The 22,928-nt window shown below is 41.9% G+C and overlaps 1 protein-coding gene across 1 annotated transcript; it reads left to right on the forward strand.

The window, feature by feature from the left end:
• The first annotated feature begins 915 nt into the window (after positions 1-915).
• Positions 916-21,091, forward strand: LOC113420917 (epoxide hydrolase 1-like). The gene is made up of 9 exons (XM_026681064.2): positions 916-1,038; positions 11,969-12,179; positions 13,294-13,474; positions 13,856-14,086; positions 15,391-15,520; positions 16,108-16,319; positions 19,842-19,950; positions 20,210-20,335; positions 20,692-21,091. Exons 1-9 carry the CDS (start codon positions 1,010-1,012, stop codon positions 20,894-20,896), a joined length of 1,434 nt encoding a protein of 477 aa, XP_026536849.1. The 5' UTR covers positions 916-1,009; the 3' UTR covers positions 20,897-21,091.
• Positions 21,092-22,928: the final 1,837 nt, after the last annotated feature.

The following is a 22,928-nucleotide window of genomic DNA, read 5'->3' on the forward strand; positions in this document are numbered from 1 at the left end:
AGCTAACAAAATGATCAAAGGTCTCAAATGCCTTGCCTAGAAGAAAAGGGTAGGATGTTTTGAGGTGCTTTGACCAGATTTATATACCAAGAAGATTACAATGTGTTTTTGACATGGTTCCACCATGACCTTATTTATTTATCAAATTTGTATAGCCACCCATCTAAAAAAAAACACCACAAACGCCTCAACTTTGGTGGTGTACAAAAGCCAAGAATAGACACATGTAACTGATCTATTTGCTATATTTATATATTGCCTTTACTCCAGGGACATCTCACACCCTGGTCAGCACTCCTACCATCGGGAAGGAGATATAGAAGCATAGACAGCCGCACAAACAGGCTGAAAAACAGTTTTTATCCGTGGGCTGTCAGACTGCTGAATGGAAAATAACTTTACAATAATATAGTATGATTGACTTGCAGGGCCGTTGTGACGTGCAATAAATTCACAGGGTGCAATAGATTGTGTGTTTGTTAGTAGGATTTACTGGGTTAGGGATTTTCTGTTTTTCACTGTGAGTTGTATTGTATTGGGGGGGGTGCACAAAGGGAGGCTCAGCCAATCTCATGGTATTCATGTTGTACTCTGACAATAAAGGTTTGAAAATTGAGAAAAAACAAAATAAATGGTATTCATCAAGACTCCTTCCTTCATTTTTTCCCCCCAAAATAAAATATTGGCTAGGGTAAGTTGAATAATGGTCATCTGCCCAAAGCTATTCAATGAATTTTCATAGTTGAGGGTGAACTTGAACCTGACCTTTGTTAAGTCTAATCCAGCTTCCCTGTTTCGGCGGTAGCTTTGGGGAATACGGCCCAAGTTCTTTCATAAGCAACCATGGAAACAGGTTTTAGACAGTAGGTGGCAGTAAAAGACTATGTTAACTTCATAGTCTATATCCTTCAGTCAACATACCAGAGGTCAGCTGAAGCAGGAAGTATCCAGAAATATTTCAACCCAGCACAAGCTAAGTTGAATTCATTTGTGGCTCTTAGCTGCAGACATGTGGCAGCAGCTTCTGGAGACTGTCCGGTGAGTGTAAAAAGTGGCAACCAAACTGGGCAAAGGGCGGCATTTGAGTGACAGGCAGTTGAGTTTTGCCTGGATTTCTACCAAGGAAGAAGCACTAATTGTACTGCTGCTGGAGGGAAGTGGAGAACCTCAATATCAAAGCTGCCACTCCTAATTGTAGTAGACAGAAATGGTGCAATAAAAGCAATAAGATTTTATTTATGGAGCAATGAATTTGCAATGCTTGCAGCTTCAGGCTATAGATGTACCTTTTAATTCTTGCCTCTTATGTAAACAGGCGTAGAAAACATAGTGGAGAAACCCCCTTGATAAAATGAAATGTGCATTTCTGCATGGAATAAAGTACATTCTGTACTGAGGGGTATAATGGAAGAAGCATACTGCAGTTTTCCCTTTGCAAAATATTGAGAAAGTGAACTTGCAGTCTGTTTCAAATTAACATTCCTAAAATTCCTTGGTGCTGAAGGACTCTGAAATGCTAAATTATTTGGAAATATTTTTTTTGTATAATCCAGAGCAATCCTCTTCTACATGAGGTTGCTCTTGAACAGCCTTCAGAAGTTTCACCTTGTGCACAATGTAGTAAAAGATGTTGGATGTTTGACACCACTGCTACATGAGCTGCATTGGTTACTAATGTATTTCCAGGTGCAATTCAAGGTGCTAATTGTCACTTTCAAAACCCTTTATGGCTTTGGGACTCAGTTACCTGAAGGATTGTTTTGTTCTGATTGTTTTTACTCACCCAATCTGGTTGGACAGGTTGGGCATGTTCCGGGTTGCAATAGCAAGGAATGTTAGCTGTCTAGAAGTGATGGTTTTTCTGCTGTAAACCCGACCCTGTTGAACAAACAACCTTTTGTGCCTGAACCTGTTGATGTTTTGTAACATCTTGAAAAATGGGTTATATGCCCAGGCCTGGTTATGTGCCTGGGCCCAAGATCCCTAGTATGTGAAAAGTCATATTTCATGGTTATGGTATACATACATACATACATACATACATACATACATATTTGTTTTCTTAAGTTTTTGCGGGTACTTACATGTATGGTATTCAGCTTTGTTCGGGTATTTTCCCACATCATTATAGTTGTGCTTTTAAAGTTGTAGCAACGTTTCGGCAGAATCTCATCTGCCATCATCAGGCTTCTGTATAGTGTTAGTCTGTGAGTCTGACTTTTACAGTGGTTTCAGATTTAAATTTGGGGCAGCCTATTGCTGTGCCAGAATGGTTTTTTTTTTCTTTTCTTCATCCTGATTGGTTGGGAGTCTTGGTCTGTGTTTATTGGTCTTGGAGTTTGCTGTGTTCTGCTTGATTGGTGTCTCTAATATCTTCTGTCTGTTTTGTGGCTCTTTTTGTATCTTGATTGGCTGGCAGCATTGTGTTACTTTATTGGAGGCCTTTAGTGCACCTTGGCTTCGGGTAAATGGACGGCTATCATTAGTTAGGAAGCTGGGTTTCATCTGGGTGCCTGGTTGGGGTGTGTTTGAGCTGGAGGTATCAGGGGGGATCTGTTTGTGCCCAGGTGTTTGCCTGGCTTGTGGTGTGGAGATTTGTTTGTTTGTGAGTGCAGGCTTCCAAATGATTGACAGCCTGGTGGAATCATCTCTTCTGTTCATGCTTTCTGGTCTTTTTTCAATCTCTATGGCTTCTCTGATGATTCTGTGGTTAGGGTTTTCTATAGTGGCTAGGGTTTTGGTGCTATATATATATGTGTGTGTGTGTGTGTGTGTGTGTGTGTGTGTGTGTATGTATATGTATATGTATATGTATATGTATATGTATATGTATATGTATATGTATATGTATATGTATGTATATGTTTTCTGAGGTTTTCGCGGGTATTTGTATGTGGATCTTTGGTTATTTGGGTTTTCTCCCACGTAAAATTGAAAGTATCTAGGCGACGTTTCGATGAAGTCTCATTCATCATCTTCAGGCTTGTGTCTTCGGCTTTGTGCTTCTCGGAGTAATGTGAGCTTGCAGCTGCCTCCTCCTTTTAAATGCCAGTGGGGGTGTGACTTGATTGGGTGGGGGCTTGGCTGTGCTCTGATTGGGTGGGGGTGTGTTCTCATTGGTTGGGGGGTTTGGCTGTGTTCTGATTGGTTGGGGGGTTGGCTGTGCTCTGATTGGCTGGGGGGGTGTTCTGTTCAGGTGGGGGCTTGGTTGTGTTCAGGCTAGTCTTAGTTGCTGGGGGATCTGACCTGGTGAGCTGTGATCCTGCTGCTTGGCCTCACGTTCGTGGTCATGCCACATCCTCATGATGGGCGTCAGTTCGCTTCATGCATGGGTCAGAGGGGTTTGAAGCAGGCAGTGATGCAGCTGCGGTACGGCTTCTGGTCCGTGGTCATGTATCATCTTCTGTATGGGTGTGAGTCTGCTTTCTACATGGAAGTGTGGTGGTAGCATCTTGTGTGGCCCTCGTGCGTGTGGGTCTGGTGTCATTCTTCATGTTAGGTACTCGTTTGTTCATGAGGGCGGGTTTTCAAATGGCTGGTAGGCGGGAGGTATCATCTCGTTTATTCATGCTGTGTGGGCGTTTTTCTATCTCTATGGCTTCTCTGATTATTCTGTTGTTGAAGTGTTCGGTTTTGGCGATAGTTCTGGTATTTTTAAAGTCAATCTCATGTCCTGTGGCTTTGAGGTGTTGGACCAGGGAAGACACATCTCCACAGAAACCATCATATGCGGAGTTGAAACCAGCCTGACCAAAACCAACCCTGATGATGCTAATAGAATCAGACTCGAAATCACCAACATCCTCTGCACTAGCAAACCACCCAAAAGCAACTTATCCAAAGAAGAACAAACTGCACTACTTAACCTGAAAGAAGACACCAGCATAATAATCCTACCAGCAGACAAGGGCAACGCGACAGTGGTTATGAACACATCTGACTACCAAACCAAGTTAACCAACCTACTCCTAGACCCCACATACAAACCCCTAAAGACAGACCCCACCACCTACCTCGAAAAACCACCAGATCCAAAATAAAAGCCTCCCCCATCAGTGAAGAAATCCAGCAAAGAATCTTACCCAGAGAGAAATCATCCAGATGCCCTAAGCTTTATGGTCTCCCCAAGATACACAAAGAAGGAACCCCACTTAGACCAATAGTCAGCTCCATAGGCTCACCTCTACAAAACCTAGCCAAATTTCTCACCAAACAACTACAGCCCTATGCAGAATCCATCAACTCACATGTAAGAAACTCATTCCAGTTCATCGAGATCATAAAGAAACAAAACTTACAACCCAGCAACGTACTAGTGAGCTTCGATGTCATATCCCTCTTCACCCAAGTGCCAATAAAAGAAGCCTTGACAGCCATCCAAAACAAATACAACCCCCCCAAGCACATCCTAGATCTGACCAACCACTGCCTATCCAATACATACTTCACCTACAATGGACAAAAATACAAACAAATAAAAGGAGCACCCATGGGGTCACCCCTCTCACCTGTCATCGCAAACCTCTACATGGAACACTTTGAAACACAAGCTCTAGAAAAATATGATCGCAAACCCAAACTCTGGCTCAGATACGTAGATGACACCTTCATAATCTGGCCACACGGGAAAGAAAAACTGAACAACTTCCTCACACACCTCAACAGCCTACACCCCAAAATACAATTCACCATGGAAACAGAAGCTAACAATCAACTTCCCTTCCTAGATGTCTTAGCATACAAAAAAATCCAATGGCTCCCTAGGACACACCATCTACCAGAAGAAAACACATACAAACAGCTATCTACACGCACTCTCACACCACCACCCAGCACAGATCAATTCCGTAGCTGAGACACTCATGTCCAGAACAAAATGCTTAGCCGACGAACAACACCTAAAAACCGAACTACACACTCTCACTAACGTACTAACAGCCAATGGATTCCAAAGGAAGAAGATTACCCACCTAATCCAAAAAGAAACCCCAACCAAAATCCAACACAGAGAACAAGAGAACGGCAAAGCCCTCCTCCCATATATAAAAGGCACTACAGACAAAATCAGCAAGATCCTCCAAAAACACAACATTAAAACAGCATTCTGCACAAACAGAAAAATATCCACCATCCTAAGAAACCCTAAAGACAAAATCGAGTTAGAAAACCAAGGAGTATATGAAATCCCTTGCACCGCCTGCCCCACCACATACATCAGACAAACTAACAGAAGAATAAGTGCACGCATTGAAGAACACAAGAACTCAATCAAAAAAGAAGAACCGACCTCTTCCCTGGTCCAACGCCTCAAAGCCACAGGACATGAGATTGACTTTAAAAAAATACCAGAACTATCACCAAAACCGAACACTTCAACAACAGAATAATCAGAGAAGCCATAGAGATAGAAAAACGCCCACACAGCATGAATAAACGAGAAGATACCTCCCGCCTACCAGCCATTTGAAAACCCGCACTCATGAACAAACGAATACCTAACATGAAGAATGACACCAGACCCACACGCACGAGGGCCACACAAGATGCTACCACCACACTTCCACGTAGAAAGCAGACTCACACCCACACAGAAGATGATACACGACCATGGACCAGAAGCCGTACCGCAGCTGCATCACTGCCCGCTTCAAACCCCTCCATGCATGAAGCGAACTGACGCCCACCATGAGGATGTGGCATGACCACGAACGCGAGGCCAAGCAGGATCACAGCTCACCAGCTCAGATCCCCCAGCAACTAAGACTAGCCTGAGCACAACCAAGCCCCCACCTGAACAGAACACCCCCCCAGCCAATCAGAACACAGCCAACCCCAACCAATCAGAACACAGCCAACCCCAACCAATGAGAACACACCCCCACCCAATCAGAGCACAGCCAAGCCCCCACCCAATCAAGTCACACCCCCACTGGCAGTTAAAAGGAGGAGATAGCTGCAAGCTCACATTACCCGAGAAGCAAGGCAAAGTCCCCTGTGAAGACACAAGCCTGAAGATGATGAATGAGACTTCAAGAAAACCCGCCTGGATACACAATTTTGCGTCAGAAAGGGAGAAAACCTCAAGTAACCAACAATGGAGCCCACATAGCAAACTTCAATGAAAACCTCAGAAAATTCCAGCCACAGAATCATCAGAGAACATATAGATACATATACATATACATATACATATACATATACATATACATATACATACACACACACACACACACACACACACACACACACACACACATATATATATATATATATTCTTAAGTTTTAGTGGGTACTTACCATGTATGGTATTCAGCTTTGTTCGGGATTTTCCCACGTCATTATAGCTGTGCTTTTAAAGTTGTAGCAACGTTTGGCAGAATCTCATCTGCCATCATCAAGCTTCTGTATTGTGTTCGTCTGTGAGTCAGACTTTTACAGCTGTTTCAGTTTCAATTTGGGGCTAGCCTACTACTGTGCCAGAATGGTTTTTCTTCATCCTGATTGGTTGGGAGTCTTGGTCTGTGTTTATTGGTCTTGGAGTTTGCTGTGTTCTGCTTGATTGGTGTTTCTAATATCTTCTGTCTGTTTTGTGGCTTTTTTTGTCTTGATTGGCTGGCAACATTGTGTTCCTGTATTGGAGGCTTTTAGTGCGGCTTGGCTCCGAGTAAATGGATGGCTATCATTTATTAGGAAGCTAGGTTTCATCTGGGTGCCTGGTTGGGGTGTGTTTGAGCTGGAGGTATCGGGGGGATCTGTTTGTGCCCAGGTGTTTGCCTGGCTTGTGGTGTTGAGATTTTTTGTTTGTGAGTGCAGGCTTCCAAATAATTGACAGTCTTTATGTGTGTCTTGGCAGACAAACGGCTGGCAGACAAGACACACATACAGACGGAACTATGCACCCTGACTAAAGTACTGACAGCCAACGGCTTCCACAAAAGCAAAATCACTGGCTTGATCCACAAAAACACACTGAGACATAATGGAGACCTAGAAGATGAACAGACCTATGGAATAGCTGTCCTGCCCTACATAAGAGGTACTACAGACAAAATCAGTAAGATACTACACAGGCATCACATCAAGACTGCCTTCAAAACAGACAGAAAAATAGCAGCCATCCTTAGAAACCCCAAAGATAAAATTGACCTGGAAAACCAAGGCATATACGAAGTCCCCTGTGCATCATGCCCGGCCACATACATTGGACAGACCAATAGAAGAATAAGTACCTGCCTGGATGAACACAAAAATGCAGTAAAAAAGCTGGAACACACTTCCTCACTAGTCCAACACATGGAAGCCACAGGTCATAGCATCAACTTCAATGGCACCAAAACCCTAGCCACTATAGAAAACCCCAGCCACAGAATCATCAGAGAAGCCATAGACATTGAAAAAAAGACCTGAAAGCATGAATAGAAGAGATGATTCCACCAGACTGTCAATTATTTGGAAGCCTGCACTCACAAACAAAAAAATCTCCACACCACAATATTTAAGGGGTTTTATGTTGCTTTATTGTGAGCCACACAGAGCTGATTGGAGTTGGGCAGCATCCATATTAAACAAAAACCGATATTGGATTACTAAGGGAGCTTAAACAAGTTTTTGCTCACCCTAGTCCAGTGTATTTGAAACCACAGCAAGAAAGGGACATGTTTGTTATATGTGTGTTTTCTATACAATATGCAACTAAACAATTTATGTCTTTATTGTTAGACAAATTTTATTGTTAGGAAGTCCTGCCTCAACTTACCTTTCTGTTCTTGGGATCAAGTGACATTTAACCTCACCATTCTCCAATTATAGAGACCTACCTTCCTGTCCTATAAAGTGAAATATGCATTTATTCTCTCTTTCTCTAACTCAACCACCTACAACTATGTTAGTAGCATTGTGAGAAGTACCCAGCTTCAAAACTGCTCACCTGCTGCTACTCTGCCTGGCAGTTTTGAATTACTTCAGTTCTATATTTGTACCTATCCAACCACATCATATTGGTGCATTTGAAGAAAAGAGACTTGTGTTTTTCTTATGTCATGACAATATTTTAATAAAAACTGGAACAAAATCGGGTTTATATTATTTTATTCTATTCTATTTTCACAGAGCCGCAGACTTAGATGTCCCAATTTTCCACTAAGATTGTTGCTGCTTTATCATACCTCCAGCAGGGGTGGGATTCTACTGGTTCTGTCCACCTCTGTAGAACCAGTTGCTCCGAAGAGCAACATACATAGAACCGGTTCTATGTCTGCTGCTGACCCGGGCTCTTACCTGACCTTTATTTCCTGCTTTTTCAACTGCAGCTGCTTTGTGCGACACAGCTGCAGTTGAAAAAGCAGGAAAAGGGTGCTTTTCCAACTGCTGCGCACTTGCACGCAGCGCTGCTCAGCGGACAGCGGGCAGCTCAGCAGGTTGTAAATTGCACTCGCGCAACTCACGCGACTTGCGCATGCACGTGTGATGCTAATAGACAGAACCGGTAGTTATACCAGCCAGATCCCGTCCCTGACCTCCAGGCTCCTGGGTTCAAGCAAATCCTTCAAAAAGATGGAGTCTTAGAATCAGAGAATTAGTTGCGGCTACCCTTGGTTTTGCGTAGAAATTCAAATTAAAGCGTCCTCAATATAGGATTGTGTAACCTGACAGAACTACTTATGACTTGGCAGCCTTCGTAATTCCCATATTTGAGGTTTTGGATATAATTTTAGTTTGTTCAGTTTTGAGGACAATGGGAGGCCAAGCCAGGGGAAGGAAGAGCAAAACAAATTTTGCATACCTTGCATTTGCCATTGAATGCTGTTCGCAGTTTAATATAGAAGCATCCCTAGATGACTTAAGCCTGATTTATTCATGGCCTGTGGATAGAATAGAATAGAATAGAATAGAATAGAATAGAATAGAATAGTTGGAAGGGATCTTGGAGGTCTTCTAGTCCAACCCCCTGCTTAGGCAGGAAACCCTACATCACTTCAGACAAATGGTTATCCAATCTCTTCTTAAAAACTCCCAGTATTGGAGCATTTATAACTTCTGGAAGCAAATACTTCCACTGATTAATTGTTCTAACTGTCAGGAAATTTCTCCTTAGTTCTAGGTGGCTATTCTCCTTGATTACTTTCCACCCATTGCTTCTTGTTGTTTTAAGATGAAACAACATCATAGAAACATGGCAGAAGAAGATGGGGCCTCCAAGGCACTCACTAGTGAGTGAGATCACTAGGGGCCTCCAAGGCACTCACTAGTGAGTGAGACCATGTCAGGCACTCACTAGTGAGTGAGATCAAAGCAGGATGTATTGGCAATTTTGGGTTTTCAGACACAGGACCTGCCCTTTGGTCTGTGGTCTGCTTTTTCACCTGGCATTCTGCCCTAGTCTTTCAAAAGACAGATAAAACCTTGCTAAGCCTAAGGTTAATCGCAATTATGCAACTGCTCAGTTGGTTAAGCATTTTATCTCCCTAAACTCTTATCAATTTAGTGCAAGGGTGAAAGAATGTAAAAATGGAATTCACACACACACACACACACGTGCATGTATATATGAGAAGGCAGGTATCATAAGTAAAAGTTCTACTTATGACTTGGCTCCATTTGTGATTGACTTTTTTTAATTTATGCAATTGAATGGCATGCAGAGGTAGGATATAGAAAAGAGCATAGCAATGACAGAGTTCTGTGGTTAGGCCTACTTTTATACACAGTGGGACAGTTTTCCTTGCCAGATGATAATGTGCAAAAGAGAGGGGTAATCCATCCAATTGTTTCATACTGTATATTCACACTAACTGCATTATCAGAATAGCTCCATTTATTAATGAATTGATACAGAAACAGCAGAGACAGCATAGAGATCAATAACGGGACCCACAAATATCAGGCTCTTGTAGGACTCAGCTTCCTAATCAAACAATATGGATAGGTTCTGGAGGACACTAACATTTAAAACATCATGTTGACATTAAGCGAGGAAAGAGAGACCCAGTTTTTTCTCTTGTGGTTAAGTCACTAGGCTCGAACCAGGAGGCTGTGAATTCTAGTACCATCCTAGGCACGAAAGAAGGCTGGGTGATTTGGGGCCAGTGCTAGTCACTCTTTCTCAGACTGTCAGGCTCAGGCAACAAGCAGTCAGTCAATTTCTGTCTCAACTAATGGATCAATATTTGATTGATCCAAGAGAGAGAGAGAGAGAGAGAACTTGCAGGAAACCAGAAAAGAAATCAAGTGGGGAAAGAGTAATCTTCTTAATCCAGAGTTCATGATAATTTAGGAATGGGAGAAGTGAACGACAATTTCCCCCCTCCCCTGGTCATTTTGAAAGAGCACTCTAGGAGTTAAGACAATCATACTGCTGATTTCAAAATGATTTGGAATGATTAAGGAAATGTTGCCCTAAAAAACTGCCCTGACATGAAATATTTCCAGCTACATTACAGAAAACAGAAGATTCCTTCCCTATATCAGGAAGGCACTAAATAATATTAAATAAATCACTAAATGACCTTACATAAGTCACTGTCTTTCCTATATTCAATTACACTTGGGAATAATAGCAGCACCTTAGAATTAAGTTTAAAGATGAAAAGAGGAAACATTTTAAATTCCCAAACATTATATAGATGATATGCTATTATTATTTATCTGCTTGGATGGAAATTAAAATAATTTATCTGTTGTTGTTTTCTTCATATGCCACTGATCCCAGGGCAAAGTAAATGTATAATCCAAAATCATGTACCAAGTTAATAGTTGTCTGAAGAGACCTTGCAGAAGACACTGGAGTAAGGTTTTAAAAAATGAAATGTGCACTATTTATTTGGCTTTAACAGATCAATCATTTAGTTAAGGTTCTTTTTCAGGGAGATAATCTCACCACCACACTACACCATCTCCCACTGTAGCTATTACCTGACTGTCTATAAAAGGTTGTGTTCTTGTTTTTGGAAATTTACATGCTTTTTTCCACTGAAAGTCTTCACCATTTATTACTAAAAATTTGAAAAAGCCGTAGTAGCTACTGTATGCTGATCATGAGAGGTGAAAAATCCAAAGTTTTAAAACCGATACCTTTAATGAACTACAGTAACTACAGTATTGCAAATCACTACAAGTTTTCAAACTTCTTTACTCAGCTAGCTTCCACACCCAATAGTTTGAAGTTCCACCCAGATATGGACTAATACCTATTTAAGTTTGTTAGTCCACATATCAACAAGTTGTCACATTTGGGAAACACTGATCTAAGTCAGGAGTATCAAACTCGATTTCATTGAGGGCCGCATGCAGGCCAATCCTTCGCTGTTTCCAGGGTGGCCTTGCAAGCCAGATCTAAGCCTTGAATTTGATACCCCTGATCTAGGTAATGCTAGCTGGGACTCAGTATGGTCAAGCTCTTCGGTCACTGAATCTGTAAACTCTGATTCTGTACAAGTTGTTTTATGCTTTGGGGAGTAGCTAATAGATCAGAAACAAACTGTCCTGTCCTTATATTAATGAAAAAAAGAAAAACAGGACTTGCACACTTTACCCGCTGTATGTTTTCTGGGTTTGCCATTTCCGCTGTGTAGCAAACATCAGCATGAAAGGGTGGCAGAAAACTATGAGGATGCAGTGATGTCTTTAAGGAAAGGTTAAAAACAAAGTGGCCAGAAGACTGAAATCCCATCCCTTACCTAACGTGTTCAATGCAAGATATATTGTATAAAAAGCATAGAACTTTGATCTCATGACTGTGGCTTTCATCTTGTCTCTTTTGATCCACTCTCTGACATCCCTGTCCGGATAAAATCCATACTGTCTCAATTATCTGTTATCTTGAAACTTATTTATATTTTTAAATCCTGGGAAATCTTTTTCCCCACAAACTCATCATTTTATCTGCAGGGGCTGGCTGCAAATGTCACTTGTCTTCTTTAATCAGAGCTCCTTTCAGCTTCTAACTCACGTTATTTTGATTATTTTGTAGGTCTTATGACACATCTCAGAAAAATGTGATCACAGCTTCTTGTGTTATAGGAGGTGGAAGCCTCCTGATTTACTGGCTACTGACAAGGCGCAGGATGAAGACTCTAGAAATAGGAGACGGATGGTGGGGCTTAGGTGAAAAACCATCAAGAAGTCAGGAAGATGAAACAATTAGACCATTCCAAGTGAAAACCTCTGACAAAGAAATCCAGGTATGAACAAACATGAGCAAACTCAAGAGACTTTGAGAATTAACTATACACTAGAGTGATGATTCACATGAAAGATTAGAGAAGTGAAGATTGCAGTTGCAACTGCACAATCAATCCACCCAACCCCCTTTATTTGCTGAAAAAAAGAAGCAGAGCTTCAATCCCATAATGGCAGACTGAAACTTAACTATGAACATTTTCTCATGTCTGCCCTTGTGTGTTCCTGTGCATCATTTACCTCACACTGTATAATAACTATGTTAAATTTGGCATCTTGAATATACATCAGGCATTCATTATATATTGTAGATTGTATGCATACTTATGGGTCCCATTACTTACTACGTAGAACAGGGGTGTCAAACTCGCAGCCCGCAGGCCAGATACGTCACTCACTGGCCATGCCCACACTTGGTTTAGCGGAGGACCTGTATACTGCACAAGTCAAAAAGAGAGCTGTGAAAATATTTACAGACCCCTCATATCCTGGACATAAAACTGTTTCAATTCCTTCTCTCAAAACGACGCTATAGAGCTCTGCACACCAGAACAACTAGACACAAGGACAGTTTTTTCCCGAATGCCATCACTCTGCTAAACAAATAATTCCCTCAACACCGTTCAACTATTACAAAGTCTGCACTACTATTACTATTAATCTTCTCATCACTCCTTATCACCCATCCCCTCCCACTTGTGACTGTATGACTGTAACTTTGTCGCTTGTATCCTTACGATTTATATTGTTTCCTAGTATGATTTGACTGCTTATTGTACCCTATGACTATCATTAAGTGTCATACCTTATGATTCTCGATTCTTGACAAATGTATCTTTTCTTTTATGTATATTTGCACCAAGACAAATTCCTTGTGTGTCCAACCACACTTGGCCAATAAAGAATTCTAACGTCACATGACAACGTAACACTGCAAGTTTGAGACCCTTGACATGGAATATCATGCAGCCATCAGTTATTTCCAGTGTTACATGGGTTCAAATAAAATGACAAACTATCATTTTAGGCTGCCTTCTCCAGCAACAACATTCTTTTAAAATATCTACTATGATATCATCTCCATAAGAAATTCTCTCTCTGTCTCCCTCTCTTTAGGATTTATACCTTCGGCTTGACCAGACCCGCTATACACCACCACTAGAGGGAGCTGCCTTTCATTATGGTTTCAACTCAAATTATTTGCAGACAGTGGTCTCCTATTGGAGAAATCAGTTTGACTGGCAGAAACAAGTTAAAATCCTTAACCAGTACCCACATTATAAAACTACTATTGAAGGTAAATTCTTCCCCACTGAAGTTTACATATAGCTCGCCTCTTCTGTAATGGAACAATGGATCTTGTGTCCCATTTCTGAATTTCACATTAAACTTCCACTGCCATACGGTGGGTGGTTTTTTTTGTTGATGTTCCATTCAATCTTGTCCGATTCTTAAGAGACTGCTTGAAAAAGGTCCCTGCAATTTTCTTGGCAAGGTTTTTCAGAAGTGGTTTGCCATTTCCTCCTTCCTAGGGCTGAGAGGAAGTGACTGGCCCAAGGATACCCATCTTGGTTTGTGCCTAAAGCAGGACTACAAGTCATGGTCTCCCAGTTTCTTTCATCACTATACCAAACTGGCTCTCATAACTCACTGTTTAATTGTATTGAATTTCCAACAGGGATAGATGTTCATTTCATTCATGTGAAACCAGCTCATACCTCAAGAGACCAAATTGTCAGACCTTTGTTGATGGTGCATGGCTGGCCTGGCTCCTTTTATGAATTTTACAAGATCATTCCTTTGCTTACTGGCCCGTCCAGTCATCTTTCAAACAGTGAAGATGTAGTCTTTGAGATTATTTGTCCATCCATCCCAGGCTATGGTTTTTCTGAGCCTCCCCACCAGCAGGGTAAGTTATTTTCCTAGCAAACAGTTTTAATTTATTATAATTAATAGTGTAATTTTTTTCTTTATGGAGGAACATGGAGTAATAAGTTGGACACTCTGTGGCTATACAAGCTGCATGTCAATACAGTCTTATGGCATTTTAAGAGTTAGTGAATTTATTGTGATCTTGGTTTGGATGGACTATTTCTTCAGGCATAGGAAGCGAAGAGATTATCAACATGAGGTAAGAGAGAAATGAAATGCAATAAACCCAGATTATTTATGAGCCATGGTGGCGCAATGGTTAGAATGCAGTACTGCAGGCTATTTCTGCTGACTGACGGCTGCCTGCAGTTTGGCAGTTCGATTCTGACTGGCTGAAGCTTGACTCAATCTTCCATCCTCAGTAAAATAAAACCAGGTCAGTAAAATGAGGACCCAGATTGTTGGGGGCAATATGCTGACTCTGTCAACTGCTTAGAGAGGGCTGTAAAGCACTGTGAAGCGGTATATAAGTCTAAGTGCTATTGCTATTGGCAAATTAGTAATTGTGGCTGGGGTTGCTTAATCCATGTTGCACAAATGGCAGCAGTTAGTTATTGTGTCTACTTGCACCATCGAGTGGACACCTGGGCTATATATACAGGTAGCCCTCAACTTAACAGTTCATTTAGTAACCGTTTGAAGTTACAATGGCCCTGAAAAAATAACTTATGACCATTTTTCACACATATGACCATTGCAGTATCCCTGAAGTCATGTGATTTACATTCAGATGTTTGACAACCGACTCACATTTGTGATGGTTGCAGTGTCCTGGGGTCATATGATCCCTTTTTGTGAGCTTCTGACAAGCAAAACCAATGGGAAAACCAGATTCACTGAACAACGGTGTTACTAATTTAACAGCTGCAATGATTCACTTAACAAACGTGGCAAGGAAGATTGTAAAATGGGGTAAAAATCACTTAACAAATGTATCACTTAGCAACATAAATTTTGGGCTCAATTATTGTCATAAGTTGAGGACTACCTGTATTAGCTCTTGGGACACATACATTCTTGCATTATAAATTGATGAGTGCTACAAATGATAAAAGGCACATTGTTATTTATGCCACAGATTAAACTCAGTCATAGCATAATAAAATCATTTTTAGTAGTTTCAGTGTTCCAGAATGCTATAAATTTGAAAAGCTTCCTACAAACTTATTGAATATTGACTTTTCTGATGTCAGATCTGCGTTTTATTCTGTTTGTCTTATTCTTAATGTATGTTAAATTCAAGACAAACACATTTTAATATCACATTATCCCAACTAACAGGTTTTGACTCAATAGCTGCTGCTCGGATTTTTCACAAGCTGATGCAGAGACTGGGTTTCCAGGAATATTACTTGCAAGGTGGAGACTGGGGCTCCCGAATCACCAAGAACATGGCACAGATGCTGCCAAAGTAAGTGGTTGGGATCTCTTAGTGACTCACTCAGGTGTTTTTACTTATATAACATAACTGGAATGTTGCAATATCCATGGTATCTAGATTAGATGATGTATGCACTATCAATTTTCCATCCTCTAGCTTAGTTGAGCTGCTAAAAAGAAGGAGCTTTAATTTACAAGAAGGATTCTACTGTGCAAATTAAAAATGCAGCCATTATCATATAGCTGCACTAATTGTTTTTCCATGTTGTGACTCTTTCATCTATTCCTGGAGAGATAACACATATTGCAAAAATATTATTAAATTATCAGAACAAACAATGTTAAAAAGGGAATTGTGGATTCTAGCCTTTTTCCTCATGAAGAATTTCTAGATTGTTTAACTATACTCAGAGGAAGCAACTGAAAAATGTCAGATATTAAAACAAAACAATCATTTTAGTTGCCTTTTATATACTTTGTCAATATCAATATCTCACATTTCTTAACATTCTTCCATTTTGCTTGTTTTAAACATGCTATATTATGCACACTTACTAATGAGTCTCATTTACCACCCAATAAGTGTATTTAGGATCACCTTCTTTTCCTTGATTTCAGATCTGTAAAAGGGCTTCATGTCAATATGATCTTTATATCGAAATATGGTTGCGGAGCCATGTTAGATTTTCTACTGGGACCCTATGTACCATGGCTGGTGGGCCTAACTAGAGAAGATGCACGGCGCATGTTCCCTTTTTCTAAGCACATATATCATATATTGCGTGAATCTGGGTATATGCATATCCAATGTACCAAACCAGATACAGCAGGTTTGTAAACTCAGTCCTTTATGAAAGATCAAAAACTCAAGACATAAGATGAAACAAATCTGAATTTAATGTACATTTTTAAGGAAGGCAAGTAGCACCTATTGAAGCAATGAATCAATAAGTTTCAGAGTCATGTTGTTCTACCCACAAATCTTGGATTTTAAAATACTTTTAAGGGGGCATGGTGGCCTAGTGGTTAAGACACTAGGCTTGTCAACCAGAAGGTTGGCAGTTCGAGACCCAAGTACCTTGTGAAAGAGTCAGCTCCCGTTCCTGCCAACCCAGCAGTTTGAAAGTATGCAAATGCATGTATATAAATAAATACCACTTAAGGCAGTGGTTCCCAAACTTTTTCGGTCCACTGCCCACTTGGTGCTACAAACTCATCCTCGGTGCCCCCCATCCAGGGGTGGGATTCAAATTTTTTTGGGTGTGGCCTAATTTGAGGGTGTGGTTTGCTGGTCCCATGACTGGATGGGCGTGGCTTGCTGGTCATGTGACTGGGTGGGCATGGCCAGGTGACTGGCAAACCAAATACAAGTGGTCCTCACTTCATGACCGGTTGTTTAGCAAGTGTTCTAATTTATGACTGGCCTCCCCAGAGCTACTTAACCAGTTTTTGGAGTTTTGACAGCTTTAGATCAGGGGTCTAAATCCCACCCCTGCCTGTGTGTGTGAGAGAGAGGGAGAGAGAGAGGTTGGATCAGATCTCTCTCTTTCTCTCTCCCACCAATGCCAGAAAGCCACTGTCAGTCAAAATTCATATTAGTGGTCTCCAGGATTTAAAATTATGAGTTTGGTGGTCTCTGAGGTCCAAAAGTTTGACGACCCCAGATCCAAAGGGATGAGCCTGAGAGAGGGAAAGAGAGAGAGAAAAGAAAGAGAGAAAGAGAGAGAGAAAATAAAGAGAAAAGGGAAAGAAAGAAAAAGGGACAAAGAAAGAGGGGCAGGAAGGGACAGAAAGAAAAAGAAATAAAGAAGGAGGGAGGGAGGGAGGGAGGAGAAAGATAATGAGATATATATTCTAGTCCAATCACCTGCTCCAGCAGGGTTAGTAGGGAGTGTGTATGTGTGTGTTCTCCTTGTAATTTACCAGTACATTTTGGTTTTGCCTTCTTCAGAATTGGCACTGTAATACATTGGGGAAAAGTAATTTTTAGGGTGGTGATCTGGTCCAATGGATCCTATTTAAAGCCTCAACAAAATGTGAGAGCTTCCTGATAGTCTTGACCATGTTTCATCTACAAAACCTTTAATAGAAGCCAAAGAGGTTTTAATGTGCTGGCAAAGATGTTTCAATGTGGAAAAGGGCCTCAGACTAAACTAGGCCTCATTCAATCTGATGCATCAGGTCTCTCTTTCTCTCCCTCCCTCCCTCCCTCTCAGACTGGCTTTGCTCTACTTTCCCGATGTGCCTGCAGGGCCGGCGCTTTGAACATGGATGGATGGATGGAGAGAGAGATAGACAGGCAGGCAGGCAGGCAGGTAGGTAGGCAGGAAGGCAGGCAGGCAGGCAAACAGACAGACCTTTTGGATGGATGGACGGACGGACGGACGGACAGACAGAATGCGACAGCGGTGGCACTTTGGGAAAGCGGTGGCAGCGGCCTTTCCCAACGTGCTGCCGCATTTGAGGCACCGGTTCTGGAGCATTACTACAGTCAATGGGTGAACCTGCAGGGCCGGCGCTTCAAACGCCCCCCTGCCGCTTCTTAGCATCCCCAAGGGGGCCGGCAGAGGGGTGCGTTCGAGGCGCCGGCCGGCCCTGCAGTTTCACCCATTGACTAGCACCGCTCCAGAGCCGTTGGCTCCAATGCGGAAGTGGTGGCACGTTACATGCCTACACGGCCGCGTTCGACACGCTGCCTGCCTGCCGCCTCTTAGTGCCCTTCTGCTGGCCCCCTTGGGGATGCTAAGAGGTGGCAGGGGGGCGTTCAAGGCGCCGGCCCTGCAGGTTCACCCATTGACTGTAGCACCGCTCTGGAGCCGGGGCCTCAATGGGTGAAACTGCAGGGCTGGCTGGCGCCTCGAACGCCCCCCTGCTGCCTCTTAGCGCCCCTCTGCCAGCCCCCTTGGGGACACTAAGAGGTGGCAGGGGGACGGTGCATTGAACGCTGCCGTGGTGCCACATAACATGCCACCGCTTCCGCATTGGAGGCGCCAGCTCCGGAGCGGTGCTACAGTCAATGGGTGAGCCTGCAGGACTGGCGCCTCAAATGCCCCCCTGCCACCTCTTAGCGTCCCCAAGGGGGCCAGCAGAGGGGCGCTAAGAGGCGGCAGGGGGGCGGCACATCGAACGCGGCCATGGCGGCATGTAACATGACACCGCTTCCGCATTGGAGGTGCCGGCTCTGGAGCGGTGCTACAGTGAATGAGTGAACCTGCAGGGCCAGCGCCTCGACCGCCCCCCTGCCACCTCTTCGCGCCCCCCTGCCAGCCTCCTTGCCTCTTAGCCCCCCCCCCAAGCATCCCACTGCCCCCAGGGGGCAGTACCGCCCACTTTTGGAACCACTGACTTAAGGTAACAGCTTTTCATGCACCTCAACATATAGTCATGCCAGCCACATGACCAAGGAAATATCCTTGGACAATGCTAGCTCCTATGGCTAGGAAATGGAGATGAATACATACACACACCCCAGAGTCAGACATGACTAGACAGGGAAAACCTTTAACTTTTTCATAACACATTTTAAACAACTGAAACCAAAAATAAGCACAAAGGATATGTTGAATAATTGGCTTGATTGAAAAAAAATTAATTCCAAATTGCAGAATCACAATCTTAAAGCATTTTCAATTTTCTCTCCTACCCAAGAAGATATATATTATCTTCCATGTCCGATACGCATCATCTAAACCAAGAGACTGTAATCACACCTTTTTAATTGTTGGACTATGACAATAAATTTAAATTACAACTTAACATTTTACTCGTGTTACATTAAAAATTACACATTAATAATGACTACACTATCGGAAGGATACCAAGATCTGCAACCAATCTATACGTTGATTGTATACTTCTAAGCAATTTTTTTACTCAACTCCTCAGAACTCTTAGTTACCCTTGTTCCAGTTTAATTCACCAAGTTGAGCTCTATAAATCTGAAATGGTATTATTTCAGCGGTAGATAACACATTACAGATTGCATTGTGTATGTTATATCTCCAGACAACGGAAGTAAAAAAACCAATTTCAAATTTATAACTGAACTACAGATGCTATTCAAACATTATGTACTTCCATGGGGAAAAAAAGTGTGTGCAGATGCTTTGAGAGTTAGCATGCTGCATTTAGCAACAACCCAATACTCAACATTTCTTATATTGGAGAAGATAGGTTTTTTTCAGTCAAGTTAGTTTCGTACTTTCAAGAAGAGTTAAGCCACCATAATAATGTCAAAAATGAGAATTGCTTAAAATCCAATGCCTTAATTCTTGCTCACAAATCTTAATAGAGTTTCTAACTCTACTGTAAGCAAGTAATATGAAAGTAAATGTGCTACTTTTCTTGCCTAGGATGTGCCCTGAATGACTCCCCTGTAGGTCTTGCTGCATACATCCTAGAGAAATTTTCCACATGGACAGATAAATCATTCCTCAATATGGAAGATGGGAATTTGGAAAGGTATGATTATGTCTAATAACTATATATTAGAAGAAAAAGAGAAATTGCAAATACGTAACTGCTGGCTTACAATGATTTGGAGAATATTGCTGAAATATGAACAGTTGCAAGTTATATCAGATGACTTTCAAGTATTTAATCCTGTGAATTCTCTTAGCATCAGCCAATAGTTGCTCAGCGTTTATTTATTCTCTGCTCTACACGTGAACTAAGAATATGCATTTAAGATCTGCTAATAAAGTGTGATGCCTCTTTTCAGGAAATACTCTCTGGATGAACTTCTGACAAATGTCATGATTTATTGGGTGACTTCCTCCGTTGTGCCTTCAATGCGTTTTTATAAAGAGAATCTCTCGCAGGATCCAAGTACCGCTCCTGATGCCAAGTAAGGAGGAAGAAATTATTCTGGTTTTGAAACTATGTTAGATATAAATGTAAAGCTTGCTGGTTTTAAAAGTGAAGGCCATAATCAAAATTAGTTTGTTCATATGAAATCTGTTCTGAATGCCTAGAGTTTAATTCTGTAGGATGTCCCAGAGAATGTTAAGTCTCAATTTCTAAAAAGGCGATCAAAGGCTACTATCGAGCAGATTATTAATTTAAAATTGGATAAAAGATTAATAATTCAGCTATATATGGGAAAATATATTCTCCAAACCATCTTGGACCTATACTGACACCAATGTAACTAAGAAAAAATTAATGAACTAGATATGTTAAATATGTTCTCTTCTACCACAGGGTTGACATTTCTGTTCCAACTGGCATTGCTGCCTTCCCAAATGAGCTTCTTCATTGTCCACGCTCTTGGGCAAAGAAGCAATTTAAGAACATTGTTACTTATACCTACATGCCCCAAGGAGGGCATTTTGCGGCCTTTGAGGAACCAGATCTCTTGGCAAACGACATCAGACAATTTGTGAAGAAGGTGGAACGTCTGAATTAAACTACATAGCAACATTTTTTTTTCCAGAAAATGCTTTATCAACCAAATATTGCAAGTTTCTGGCACGGCTTGAATCACTTACAGCAAAATATTGTTACTGTCCAAGTATTAAAGAGATTTTCTTCGTGTGAAGCTGACTGTTTAATCATATAATAAAAAAACACAATACTGACATTAAAGCAAGGTTTCTACAAAGTAGTAGTTCTTGTTCAGATTTATTTCATCAAACTGAAATAAGACAGTTCTTTTTATAGTTCATTGAAGCAGCACTTTCACAGATATTAAACAAATCATTTTATATATTTTTCCAAATTGATTAGTATCTGGAAAAATATTGAATTTTACTTTTCAGATCTGATTCTCTCTCTGAGCAAGGAAGTATTGTTTTTCTCTAAGCAAGGAAGTATTCAAACATACAATAATTATATCTTCAGTTTGGTCCACTTACATTATAATACACAATGCCATAAAGGAAGACAATCCCTTATAGTGTAGATATAATAAAACGCCTTAAGCAGTGTGCTTGTTAAAGGTCACAGCCTCAGAGAGTGCTTGGTCATTGCTACAGGTGAAACTCGAAAAATTAGAATATTGTGCAAAAGTTCATTTATTTCAGTAATGCAACTTAAAAGGTGAAACTAATATATGAGATAGACTCATTACATGCAAAGCAAGATAGTTCAAGCCGTGATGTGTCATAATTGAGATGATTATGGCTTACAGCTCATGAAAACCCCAAATCCACAATCTCAGAAAATTAGAATATTGTGAAAAGGTTCAATATTCCAGGCTCTGTGTCCCACTCTAATCAGCTAATTAAGCCATAACACCTGCAAAGGGTTCCTGAGCCTTTAAATGGTCTCTCAGCCTGGTTCAGTAGGAAGCACAATCATGGGAAAGACTGACCTGACAGTTGTGCAGAAAACCATCATTGACACCCTCCATAAGGAGGGAAAGCCTCAAAAGATAATTGCAAAAGAAGTTGGATGTTCCCAAAGTGCTGTATCAAAGCACATTAATAGAAAGTTATGTGGAAAGGAAAAGTGTGGAAGAAAAAGGTGCACAAGCAGCAAGAATGACCACAGCCTGGAGAGGATTGTCAGGAAAAGGCCATTCAAAAGTGTTGGGGACTTTCACAAGGAGTGGACTGAGGCTGGAGTCAGTGCATCAAGAGCCACCACACACAGACGGATCCTGGACATGGGCTTCAAATGTCATATTCCTCTTGTCAAGCTGCTCCTGAACAACGACAGAAGCATCTTACCTGGGCTAAAGAAAAACAGAACTGATCTGTTGTTCGGTGGTCCAAAGTCCTCTTTTCTGATGAGAGCAACTTTTGCATCTCATTTGGAAACCAAGGACCCAGAGTCTGGAGGAAGAATGGAGAGGCACACACTGCAAGATGCTTGAAGTCCAGTGTGAAGTTTCCACAGTCTATGTTGATTTGGGAAGCCATGTCATCTGCTGGTGTTGCTCCACTGTGCTTCATTAAGTCCAGGGTCAACGCAGCCATCTACCAGGAGATTTTGGAGCACTTCATGCTTCCTTCTGCAGATGAGCTTTATGAGGATGCTGACTTCATTTTCCAGCAGGACTTGGCACCTGCCCACACTGCCAAAAACACCAAACCCTGGTTCAATGACCATGGGATTACTGTGCTTGATTGGCCAGCACTCGCCTGACCTGAACCCCATAGAGCAGGGGTCCCCAACCACCGGGCCCCGGACCAGTACCGGTCCGTGGATCATTTTCTACCGGGCCACCAGTTTGCTGGGCGCCGCCATCTTGTTTCGACAGAAAGTGCTTCCGGGTGAGCTTTTCCAGTTGGAAAGCGGCGTTTGGGTCCTGAAGGAATCCTCACGCCTTAGTTTCATCGAAGGGGGGGGTGGCTTCGAACGAAGAGCCGTCCCGATGGCGGAGATCAAAAAAGCACAAAAAAGGTACAAAGGAGGAGTTGAAGGTGGCGGGGAGAAGCGGGGGACGGCTGGCTGGCCGGTCGCTCGGCTCGCCTTGCCTTGTCATGCGTGCTGAT

The sequence above is a fragment of the Notechis scutatus genome, chromosome 1 (genome assembly GCF_049901735.1).
Source record: "Notechis scutatus isolate UNSWTSFEM ecotype Mainland chromosome 1, rNotScu1.2, whole genome shotgun sequence".
Classification (NCBI taxonomy): Eukaryota; Metazoa; Chordata; class Lepidosauria; order Squamata; family Elapidae; genus Notechis; species Notechis scutatus.